This window comes from Oryzias melastigma, linkage group LG6 (genome assembly GCF_002922805.2).
Source record: "Oryzias melastigma strain HK-1 linkage group LG6, ASM292280v2, whole genome shotgun sequence".
NCBI classification, from domain to species: Eukaryota; Metazoa; Chordata; class Actinopteri; order Beloniformes; family Adrianichthyidae; genus Oryzias; species Oryzias melastigma.
This window is the reverse complement of record NC_050517.1, coordinates 16,018,622-16,030,799: the sequence shown is the minus strand read 5'-3', so window position 1 is coordinate 16,030,799 and position 12,178 is coordinate 16,018,622. Positions and strand designations below refer to the sequence as shown.

Genomic DNA, 12,178 nt, shown 5'->3' with positions numbered 1-12,178 from the left:
AATATAAGTCGCACACTCAGCCAAACCATGAAAATAAAAATAAATAATTTATACTCTGAAAAATAAAAGGGTACTCATTTTAATCTCTCATAAGTTGTTTTTATTCTATTGTTTCTTTACGCTCAATTAGTGATTAGATTTGAACATGAATGCATCTAAATGTGATTCCAGCAGGAATTATATTTATTTATTATCAATAAAAAACTCATTTGTCAGAGACAGGTGTGTCTGCTAGCAGGTCTCCTGAAGGACATGAAGGTTTTTGGAACGCCCTGTCCAGGTATTAAGTGCACAAACCAAATGCAAACATTCAGAAATACCTATCTTAATTTCAAGCCACATCATTTTTTTGATCGTTTTTGACACTGTAACCAGTGGCATTTGTGTTGTTTTGCGTTTGCATTTTAAATTAGATCACAGTTGTCTGAGGGCAGGAAAAACATTTGTCATTCTCTTTAAATACAGAAGTCGTTTCTGCTTACATCCTGATGCACAACATACCAATCGCACACACAATCGGGATTCTTCATCTCTGATTTTGTCTGCAGGTACATGAGGGAGTGGCAAGTTTGCAAAAAGCCAGAGGAGACATTTCTGCATTCCTGTCCTGTCTTGCTGTTTTTGTTCTTTTAAATCGAGCTGCGTTCAGAATCTGTGCAGATTACGTCAAATAGTTGTCAGGCGTGGACGAGAAAAGAGCTACATTGGAATCTGGAGTGTTGTTTTTGTTTGACTTTTAAGAGCATTGTCCCGTTTAGTGATTGCATTCTGTGTCGTTCATTGACAGATCACGTTAGGGATCATAATTGACTTGAGATCCGTGCCAGTAGAAACTGGTTGGCTCCCTGCTTCTGTGGAGATGGCAGAGCCAGTTTGCAGCACATGAAGTTCTGCAGTCTCATTCACAGAGCTGTCAGTGGCCTGCAGCTGACATGCATTCACAAATCCCTGAGTGGAGGGAGGCCCACACTTGGATTCTATTGAAACAACCAGAAGTTCATGAGTGAATTTACCAGTTCTAGACTTTCTAGACTACAACCTGATTCAAATGTAAATGGGATTTTAGCTCCTCTCACAAAATGATAGAAGAGCCTCAACACTTGATGTTCTTCACTTTTAGAAACTTTAAGCGCCTTAATTCTTGTTGTTCTAGTTTAGATACATTTCTTTTTCCTCTACCTTCTTTTTTATACCCTGAAAAGGAAGCGAAATTGTAGTGTTAATACCAATTGAAGAATAAATGAAATATTTTTTTCCTAAATTCAAAGACCCACATTTTGAAAATTAAAAAATCACTCCTGGTTGATGTAGAGGCACACTACTAAAGTGTTTTTCTTTACTCTGACATACAAATCTATAATAGAAGTGAATGGGTTGTGTCTTTGCTCTCTTTGGAAATTGTAATTGTGCTACATTGTGTAGATTTTGTGTAGAAATATGTTATTTTATTATTTTTTGACGATGTCTTCCATGCTTCACTTGTATCTGGTAAACTGTGGTGAGGCGAAGGACCAGCAGGCTTAGTCAGTCTCTAACTACCCAGATATTCCAGTGGCAGATGCTCTCTCATCAACATTTGGATGGACTGCCATATAATTTTATTCTAACAATTATGGCCGACAGTAAAGAAATTCATCCGTCTTTGGTGAACTTTTGACTTTACCTCTAACATAATCAGAGGCTTTGCTTTTTATTTGGTCGAGACTAAAACAAACCATGAGGTGACGCAGTCTACATGTCTGTATGCTGTTTTACAGACCATGCTTCTATGGTGGCCCTTAAAGGACAAACCCAAAATCAAGTTTGCAAAGGGATTTTTATTTTATTTTATAATTGACATTGGCAGAGCTGTGTAGTAGGAGCTATATCTACTCAATTACATTTTGTTTTGGTAGATTTTCCAAGAAACTATAAGATAGTTGGGATATGGAGAGACGTGGAAATCTTAGAGAAAGACGACAATCTCGTTTGTAAAGCAGCAGAGATGTGCAGAGAGGTTTTTCTCCTAAACAAAGGCTTTATTATTGCATTTAAGTCTTAAGTTCCCCCCTGTTCTTAGCATATAAATTGGCAAAATAAGCTATGAACAAGAAGAAATTCCTTTTGGTTTGGTTTATTAGAATTTTAAATCATTAGCATATGGGTTTAGAATAATAATCATGCAAGTTTAAGCTTTTGCTGAGTTCTTGAATACTTTTGTCACCGGGTAGCTTTTACTCTCAAAGTGTTTTTGAATGACCACATTTTACTAAAATACTGTTTTTTTAAATAACACTACTTTTACTCGATTATCACTTTAGTATATTCTACCCACCTCTGCAAATAAGTTAGGTTTAACTTAAGAAACATATTTTCAGAAATAAAATCTTTATGCATTAAAGAAATTTAGTGCAAAAATTTGAGAGGACAGCAGCTTGTTCTATCTTCTTATGACTTATGTCTGAAGTAAAGTAGTAAATAAAAACACATTAACTCAAGCTGTTTTACTAAGTCTTGTTAAAATAAAAGTTTGCTGCTGTTGGATATCAGAAAGACCAAGATCTGTCCCTTCCCATGATGGCATCTGATAACGACCTTTCTTTAGGAAAAGGTTCAGGTCACATTTCCTACAGGAGTTCTCAAACGGAAGAGGGAACTTAAAGCAGCGTTTGAAGTTCAGAAACGCCCCACTTTGACCTAGTATCATTCTAACTCTGGGATGCCGTACAGGAAGTTGACTTGGCAGTACTGGACATGTCACAGGATGTGACCTCATGTAAAGGGAAAAGACTTGTTAGAGCCAGTATTTTCCCTGAGCTCTGACCATCAAAAGCCGCAACTTTTCCATGGGAACTGAAAGAGGAAGTGGGGCTTTGAGTGAGGACAGAGAGGGTGGGCGGGATCGGGCATAGCTTGATCCTTATGTCATCATTGGGTTTCTCGGCTTTGCTCTGTTTGTGTCACAGAAGCTCTTGGAAACTCAGGCCAAAGGTTGGTGTCGTAGAGGCTTCCTTGTGAGTGGGATGAGTCTGTCAAGTCTGAATGGATACCAACATTACATTCCAGCACTATAAGGAAACATGTAATTACTGTAGGACTCACAATCTAAAATGGACAATCAAAATGTATCCCTTTGGCTTTGTATGTCTAAAAAAATAAATTCAATTTAAAAAAACAAGTTTTTACAGCCGTGCTTTGTCTGATTTAGTGTGTTTAAACAAACAAAAAACTGATAAAACAGATCAAAATGTGCAATCTGTTGTCCTGCGTCATGGAAATGTGAAGCTTTGTGAAAGTGGAAGGAAGCAGACTTGTCAGTGCGAGTTATTTTTACTAGTGCTGTCTGACTTGACTGTACAGTACAGATAAATGCTGACTTATGTGTTTTTTTCAGTTGCAATGAACTTCTACACCAACATTCATGAATTAATTCTTTGCCTTAATGAAATGCATTTATTGTGTATTTCTTGTGCAGGTACTGTGTATATTCTCCAGCTCTAATGGTAGCAGTTAGAAAATCTCACCTGTGAGAGGACTGAAACACCTCACCATGACAGAGGACCAGGTAGGAGCTGATTCGTTTGATTGCTAAGCAATCAATATAACAAGCATTGCTTTACTGTATACCTAAAATTTGCTTTGCTTGAGTTTGTTTAGATAAATTAACCGTTAGTGTACTTCTTAGTAATCTTTAACACCATTAAGTTAGCTTTGGCTTTGTCATGCTTAACTTTGTCAAACAATACCTAGCTAATTTTACGTATGTTAGCATTAGCCAACATGCTAGCTTTGTTATCATTTCTATTATTTTTTAGCCAAGTCTGTAAGGGTCCATTATTGTAGCAATTCTGTTGCTTTGTCTTACTGTATAATAAATGAAATAAGTTAATTTAGAATTAGGTCTTAATATAATCTTTTTATTGATTTTTTTCTAACAGCTTTAGATTTTTTTTACTTTGCTTAGCTAAATTAGCCATTTTTAGTCATTTTTGTTTTTGCTAAATTGGCTTTTACTTTACATTTTATTGTTTTCTCAAGTTCATCTGCTTTATTTAGAGTTCCTCCAATTTAGGTTTTTACTTTTGTTCTTAAAAATGATAAAACTACTTTTTAGCATTTTAGCTACTTTTTAGCATTCAAAAACAGAATTCAGCTTATTTTGCTTTCTTACATTCTGTTTAACCTTGAATTTACCTTTTATTTAAACCCTGCTAAGCATTATTGATTAAATGTCATTTTTCCTACAATCTGTTAATTTAATGTTCATCCCTCATGTTAGGATCTTTAATCATTTTTCAGCTTTCTTACTCTTTGTTCCAGCTGAGTTAGCACAGATCTTTATTGAAACATTTATATCTACATAGTTTCCTTCCCTATTTTATTCAGACTTTGCCTTTAAATTATAGGTTTTGTTCTGCTTGGAGTATATATGTAACATGTTTTATACCTATTTCAGAATCCATGGCCACAAGGCACAGAGTGTGTGGCAAGGTACAACTTTAAAGGGACATCAGAGCAGGATCTGCCATTTAACAAAGGAGACGTCTTGACAATCATTGTTGTCACAAAGGTAAATTAAATACTTCTTCTTTTAGGGAAAGTTCCCCATTGTGTGTTTTTCTAATTTAAATACGCTGAGTATGTCCATTAAGTTTAAACAATATATTACATGTAACATTCAATATTTTTTAAGGATCCAAACTGGTACAAAGCTAAAAATGCAGCTGGCCAGGAGGGGACGATTCCAGCCAACTATGTCCAGAAAAGAGAACGTGTTAAAACTGATGGAAAACTGAGCCTAATGCCGTAAGAACACCTTGTTTTAAAATGTATTTGCTGTTTTCTTCCTGCCTTGTCAAGTTTGTGATGCGTTGTTGCAGTAGCGGACAAAACTGCAAACCCTTTTCCTATGGTTCTGCACAGAAAAAGTCCAGTGCCTAATTTGTCGTGGCAGAAAAGCTGTGGTTGTGTGAAAGGAGACCACAGTATGCTTGGGCTGTGTCGTAATTGCAGAGCATCTGTGTCTGCCTCCCTTTTAGTTTTGCATGAAGTCAGCACAGCTTCCTGTTGTTTCTGTTTTATTCTTGTCTCTTTCACAAAAGCAATCTCAAAAATCTGCCCACATAACGTTTCCGTGAGCCCACTGGTGTCTGTTCAGAAATGATCACTTTAAATTTAATGCACTTTCATCTCTAACTGAATATGGTAGTTTAAACACCAAAATAGATGCATAAACCACTTCCTAATTCATTCCAAAAATATATTACTTTGAAAGCTATCTTCCAAAGGGTGAATAAATACCAAACACATAAACTTACTTTATTATCTATGTTCAAAAAAAGTCCACACACTTCCTCCACAGTATTCTCAGTAATCTGAAAAGATCCATTGTAAATTGTGACTAAAAGCTTTCGTCATAGCTTTCCAACAAGATTCCCTGTGTTCTATTTAAACATCTATTTAAATTTCCAATGGAGTCACATGTAAATATGATTCTAAAAGCTACATTTGAATATGCGACTGGCACTGTAATAAAACCGGTCTTGCAAAAATGCAAATTACCTTGGTCTATACATATATAGTTGATAGTGGAAATTTAACTTGAATTATTTTCATTTATTGCACCTTGAAGGTCAGCGCTAACAGTATCATATGGTTGGTTTAAAAAGGACAGCGGAATGCTTTAAAGTATTGAGTCATCTGCATAGAAGTAATGCAACCGTGTCGCTTTAAGAAACGTCAGCGCTTTTGCAATAGCGGTTCCTCTCTTTTACATACTGATGTGTGTCTGAGCCGACTGCCTAAAATAGCGGAAGGCTCGTTGCGCAATGCTGATGGAGGAGAATCATTGGTGGAAAAAAAAAGCAACCTTTACTATTAGCATGATTTCTAAATTTAACAGAACTTTTTTTCTGTGCTGTCATACACGGAAACTTGTAGATCAAAGCAGGCTTTTGGGAACAATAGATAATGCTCTTGTTTTTCCACTATTTAGGGAGTTTTCCTTTTTTTAACTCCAGAAAAAGACAACCAGAAAGGATTATGGGTTAAAAAATAAATGAAAAAAAGCTTGTATCTGCACTAAAATTAAAGCTTTTCTTGCCTTCACAACCATAATGCTTATCACTTCAATTGGTAGAGAAGGAATCACATAATTTGATTTTTTTTTTTTAGGAATTAATTTGTTTGGACTTACTAGATCCCTCCAGAACCTTAAAGCTTTTTATGTAGCCTCTCCTTCCTTTCACGGATGGTGTGTTTGGGATCACTGTCCTGCTCATTCATCCACATTTCATTCTCCATGCCCTAACTGATGGAAGGAGGTGTTTTTTGTCCAAAATCTCACCAAATATGGTCTAATTTATACTTTCCTTTATACGGATCAGTTGTCCCGAGCCCCAAACTATGATGTTTCTACCCTCATGCATCACAGTATGTACCAAGTTCTTGAGATCCAACTCAAATGTTCTCCCAGTCTTCCCTTGGATCATCCCGATTGTTTCTGAAGAACTTAAAACTGAGAAGTTGTGTGTTACTATAGTAACCTTTGTTGCTGTGGTCCCAACACTCTTCAGGTCAGTGACCAGTTCCCCTGTGTAGTTCTGGGCCGTTTCCTCATCATTTTCTAGAGCGTTTGTTTCCCACTAGGTGAGATCCTTTGTGAATCTCCAGGTGGAGGGAGATTATCAGTCATCTTGTGTTTCTTCCATTTTTTAATAATTGCTCTGACAGTTGATCTGTCTCATTAAGCTGCTTGCTCGTTGCAGACTGGTTCATTCCAGTCTTGTTCAGGTGTATAATCTGGTCATTGGTGTCCTTCAACAGCTCTTTGGTCTTGAATAGTGGAGAGGTTTCAGTCTGACTGGTTAAGGGTGTGAACTAGTGTCTTTATGCAGATGACTAGTTCAAACAGATGGCATTTATACAAGTAACACGTAGAGGATAGAAGAGCTTGTTAAGCAGATAACAGGTCTATGAGGGATAACATTCTTGATTCTTTATAGGAGTTAAATATATATTTTCTGAACGATTATACAAATAAAGTCTTCAAAAATCAATAATATTTCTTGGATTTTTTTTTTTTTTTACGCACTGTCTCTCATAGTTGAAGTGTATTTATGATGAGCATTACAGACCTCATCTTTTTAAGTGGGACAACTTGCAGAATTAGTGACTGACCTACTTTTTTGCTCTACTGCCTGCAAAGTCTTGCATTTGCAATATAGCTGAAAAAAATTAAAAGTTCAAAAACGTGTCATACGGTTAATCTCCTGATTTGATCTTTATAAACATGCGCAAATGTCTGTACATACAGTACGTTTCAATCAGAAGGTAACTTGAAGTGTTTATGAGAAAAAAAAAAAACTGTAAATAGATAACGTAACAAAAAGTGTTGTAAAAAGGGTGGGACCACACAAGAATTTTCTTCTACTCGCTATTTTTCAAGCACATTGTTTGCTTTACTTGTATATTTGTTTTTTTTTTATTCTTATATTTGTATTTTTAAATTCTTATGTTCATTTTCATTTTGTGTTTGAAACAAAAAAACTCTCAAACTGCATGTGGACAAAACCACACTTGAGCACTTTTAGGTCTTAAACTACATTTGAGTTAAAGGAAAATAAAACCACAGCATTAGTAGAATTTGGTTAAAAAAAACTTAAGGTCACAGCTGTTACCGTGCTCATGCAGAGAGGCCAGCTCCAAACTGTCACTTCATTTTACCATCAACAGTATGATGAAATGTTTAAGCACCCCAATAAAAACGTCTTCAAAAACACCGAAGAGAACAGATATTATTGGAAGTCTTTGTATGTCAGCATCGAAAGGATGGGATTTACTTTGACAGATTTCATGTGAATCTGTCCTTGGGGCGCTCTGACTCTTGGCTTGCTGCTCCACTTCCACAGATGGTTTCATGGGAAGATAACTCGGGATCAGGCAGAGCGACTCCTCAACCCCCCGGAGACGGGCCTGTTCTTGGTGCGGGAGAGCACCAACTTCCCCGGCGACTACACGCTCTGCGTGAGCTGCGACGGGAAAGTGGAGCACTACCGAATCATCTACCACAACGGCAAGCTCACCATTGACGAGGAAGTTTATTTCGAGAACCTCATGCAGCTGATGGAGGTGAGCCGTGGGATTCGAGTTCTGTTTTTCACATTTTTGCTAAATTGAGTCCGTTGCTATACTAAAGTTCCAGCATAAATTAACGAATTTATAATTCATACGAAGTTCCCGGAACTTAGAATGAACAGGAAGTGTCAAAGAGGAAGTGAACAGCATACTGAGGTTCAGAGTCCTAACCTCAGAAACACACATAACTTTAGTCTCAACAGGCTTCTTTTCCTGTGCAGCATGTTAAATCAAACTGTATCCACACAAAAAAAAACTAACTCTGACAAATACTTTTATTATAAGAATGATTTCATAGTGTTTTCAATTTTCTTCTCTTTGTCTTGTTTGAGCATTTGTGCTGTTCACGGAATGGTAGTCCTCACATCACATACATTCTGTTAAATTAAGTACCTGATGAGCTAAATATGGCTCTGGTGGTATTTTGTTACTCAAAATATGTGCTTTCCTTTCATAGCTTCAATATAACATCAAAAACCTATAAAACATATTTTATTTGAGCTCATTTTAGTGGCATCTCATGACTTCCTCAATTAAATTTAATAAATATATTTGTATTTTTTGGTAGTTGTTAATACTTCTGACACCTTAAGTAAAAATCTCTTGTATAGAGAACATAATTAAAAGCTCTACAGGAAGCCAAAAGTTACAAACTCACCAAGCTAATATCAGTCTTAGAAGATGTTTATCTAGTATCTACGTTTCTGCACGACTTTGTTCCCCTCCTGCTTTTCTGTCTCAATAAAGCAATTCACAAACTGACTCTCTGGGTGGGATGTGGGGGGATCGTCATGCACTGAGGAGATAGGTTTTTTGGGTTTGTTTGTGTATCTCCACTTTACTGCCTATCCTGCACTGGAACATTTAAATAAAGAATGAAATTGTGTTTCTAGCATCTTCTAGTAGCATTTTTCTCATAATGGAGGACATTTCTAAAACAATTTAAACTCAAAACTGCATTTCTGAGTGTTTCTTTATTCAAATGTTGGTGAGTCAGGAGTCAGAATGTCCTATAAACCGACAGGTTTTTTGATTTGGCTAAAAATGGAATAATCATAATTAATAGACCACTGGGAACGCTTTAAAATAGATCAAAATATTATTGCAGTGGAACTTTAAGAACTGTTCTGATACTGTTCGAGAAAGGCCTCTGTATGCAACCTAATTTTTTGTGATTAATAATAGATGTTTAATATAAGATTTTGGATTTTACTGTTATTTTATTATTTTGACTTTTGATGTGATTTTAATGTGCATGTTTCATTGTTGATAGCACTACACCAAAGATGCTGATGGACTGTGCACCAAACTTATTAAGCCAAAGCTAGAGGAGGGAACTGTAGCTGCTCAGGATGAGTTTTCCAGGAGTAAGTCTCGCTTTGGCACCTTTGTGGGTTGTATTTCTTTTATTTTTATGTGTTTTATGTGTAACTGTTTAACAGGTGGCTGGTCAATGAACAGGAAAGACTTGAAGCTGCAGCAGGTTATTGGAAAGGGAGAATTTGGAGGCAAGTGGCTTCAACTTTTACTCTGCATACTGCTGGTGCACATACAATGAATTTAGATTAGTTTTAGGTGAAAAAGGCTAGTTAAATTAAACCAGGAGGCAACATTTTGCTAAAAAATAACTTGTTCATATTTGGGATTTCTCCAGATGTCATGGTGGGAGACTACAGAGGAACTAAAGTTGCTGTGAAGTGCATTAAAAACGACGCAACAGCACAGGCTTTTATTGCTGAAGCTTCAGTCATGACGTAAGATCATCAAACACATTGTTTTCCTTCTGGACACAATAAAGAAACTTGAACATTTCTCTCTTAATTTCAGGCAAATGCGTCACGATAACCTGGTCCAGCTGCTCGGTGTGATTGTAGAGGAGAATGGAAGTCTTTATATAGTTACAGAATATATGGCTAAGGTAGCTTGCTTCATTTCTGATCATTTATCTGGAAAACTTCAATGCTCATTTAATTTTTTTTTTTTTTTTTTAAGGGCTGTTTGGTTGACTACTTGCGATCCAGAGGCCGTACAGTTCTTGGTGGAGATGCACTCCTTAAGTTTGCCATGTAAGTTTTTTCTGCATTCACTGCAGGATCAGAGCTTTTTGGTTGGTGCGAATGTGGAGTGGAGTCTGAACACTATACAGAAGAACCACATTCCCTGCAAGTAAATAAATAAGATGGATTTAAACATTAAAATTTAAAAGAAAGTTACTAAAGCAAATTATTTCACTTGATAAAATATCCTAAAATAGGCTTTTAAATCATATAAATCAGATTTTTAGAAGCAAATTTTGAAAAATTGCAGTTTGAAAGAACAGTATATATAAAATAGGCAACTATAAGAAAACCACAGAATTGTGTATTTTAGTGCTTAGAAAAAAAATCGACATTTTGTTTTGAATTAATCCAAAAAACATTATCGGGACACGTCTCCTTTCTCTGCTCCAGAGACGTCTGTGAAGCTATGGCGTACCTGGAGACCAACAACTTTGTTCATCGAGATCTAGCAGCGCGAAACGTTCTCGTATCAGACGACAACATTGCCAAAGTCAGTGACTTTGGTTTGACCAAAGAGGCTTCTTCCACTCAGGACACTGCCAAGCTGCCAGTGAAGTGGACTGCACCAGAAGCTCTCAGAGAAAAGGTGTGCTGCTACTGAAATTTGTCACTTGAAAAAACTTCATTATAATCTTTTTCCTTTTTTTCTTTTGTTAACTATTAACAGAAATTTTCCACCAAGTCTGATGTTTGGAGCTATGGTATTTTGCTATGGGAGATTTACTCGTTTGGGCGAGTCCCTTATCCAAGAATTGTAAGTATGAGTTGTAAACAATAAGACTGTTCAGTAGTGGATCTAAATCAACAAATATGAAAGAAATTGTAAGTTTCAAAACTGTCAGGTTGTGGAACTCTTTCTTAACAAGTTTGTTTCTTGTCTGTAGCCATTGAAAGACGTAGTTCCGCGAGTGGAGAAAGGATACAAAATGGACTGTCCCGATGGCTGTCCTGAAGTCGTGTATAACATCATGAAACAATGCTGGAACCTGGATCCTGGAGCTCGACCAAGCTTTCAGATGTTGAAGGAGTGGCTACACCATATCAGTCAAAAAAAGTGAATTTCACTCAGTTATTTTTATTTTCACAATGTGGACCGAAAATAATGATAAAAATGAAAGTTTTACAGATAAAATTATATATTTTCAACCACTGTAACTTTATTTCATAAAACATGCTCTTCTAAACGATGTCCTGTCATGTCAATTTGCTCAGACTGGGTTGGATTTTTTGAAACTTTCTGAACTTTATTAGTAAAAATGACAGATTATCTCTACTATTTGACAGATTTTATTTTATAAAAATATCATTTGTAATTAATATCTATTGTAATGTCAATGGCATTTTTCAAGTTTAGATTATTGTTTTGAGATTTTTAAATGAATTCATCCAGTTTCTAAGAGAAAGTTCTTTTCCCTTTCCTTCATAAAGAGGAACATCATTTTGAAATATTCCCTGCATTGTATCTCGCTGTTCTCAGGTACACATGAATGTTGAGCCATTTTGTTGCTAGAACTAAAATAAGTGCAATTATGCATTGATCATGTATGTGTTTAGCAACATCACGTTTGCTCCACAGTCTGCAAACCACAACATAGCTCACATCATACCAGCATCCTGTTCAGTTTTTCTGCATTGTTTTTGTTTAAAATGTTCAACCTAAAAAAATATTTAATGTGAAATGTTTTTTTATCATGCCATTTAGACTTTAAATGTTTATAAATGTACAATTGAAGCCACTTCCACATTTAAAAAAAACAATTGAAAATGTTTTGAAGGGAAAATATTTTTCCAACTATTTTAAAATAAAGTGTGTTTTAATAAATACAGTTTTAACAGATGTATCAATGTTAATTGTATTTAATACTGTTTTAGCTTTTTATGTTTGTTTTCAAAGGAGGTGTGATATTAGCCTTAAGGTACACATAGATTACTTTTTATGCTAAATGATGAAAGTACCAATAAACAACATTAAAATTCTAAATATAAGTATATACAATTTTATA

At 35.7% G+C, this 12,178-nt stretch overlaps 1 protein-coding gene across 1 annotated transcript in view; it reads left to right on the top strand.

The window, feature by feature from the left end:
* The window catches only part of LOC112152938 (tyrosine-protein kinase CSK), a 14,529-nt gene extending 2,699 nt beyond the window's left edge, over positions 1 to 11,830 (top strand). The window contains exons 3-14 of the mRNA XM_024282811.2: positions 3,455 to 3,544; positions 4,436 to 4,549; positions 4,673 to 4,785; positions 7,890 to 8,109; positions 9,389 to 9,482; positions 9,558 to 9,623; positions 9,770 to 9,869; positions 9,943 to 10,033; positions 10,108 to 10,181; positions 10,566 to 10,761; positions 10,843 to 10,929; positions 11,060 to 11,830. Of these exons, the coding sequence (XP_024138579.1) occupies positions 3,530 to 3,544; positions 4,436 to 4,549; positions 4,673 to 4,785; positions 7,890 to 8,109; positions 9,389 to 9,482; positions 9,558 to 9,623; positions 9,770 to 9,869; positions 9,943 to 10,033; positions 10,108 to 10,181; positions 10,566 to 10,761; positions 10,843 to 10,929; positions 11,060 to 11,233 (1,344 nt within the window). The 5' untranslated portion in view covers positions 3,455 to 3,529 and the 3' untranslated portion in view covers positions 11,234 to 11,830. The remainder of the gene's footprint in view (positions 1 to 3,454; positions 3,545 to 4,435; positions 4,550 to 4,672; positions 4,786 to 7,889; positions 8,110 to 9,388; positions 9,483 to 9,557; positions 9,624 to 9,769; positions 9,870 to 9,942; positions 10,034 to 10,107; positions 10,182 to 10,565; positions 10,762 to 10,842; positions 10,930 to 11,059) is intronic.
* Positions 11,831 to 12,178: the final 348 nt, after the last annotated feature.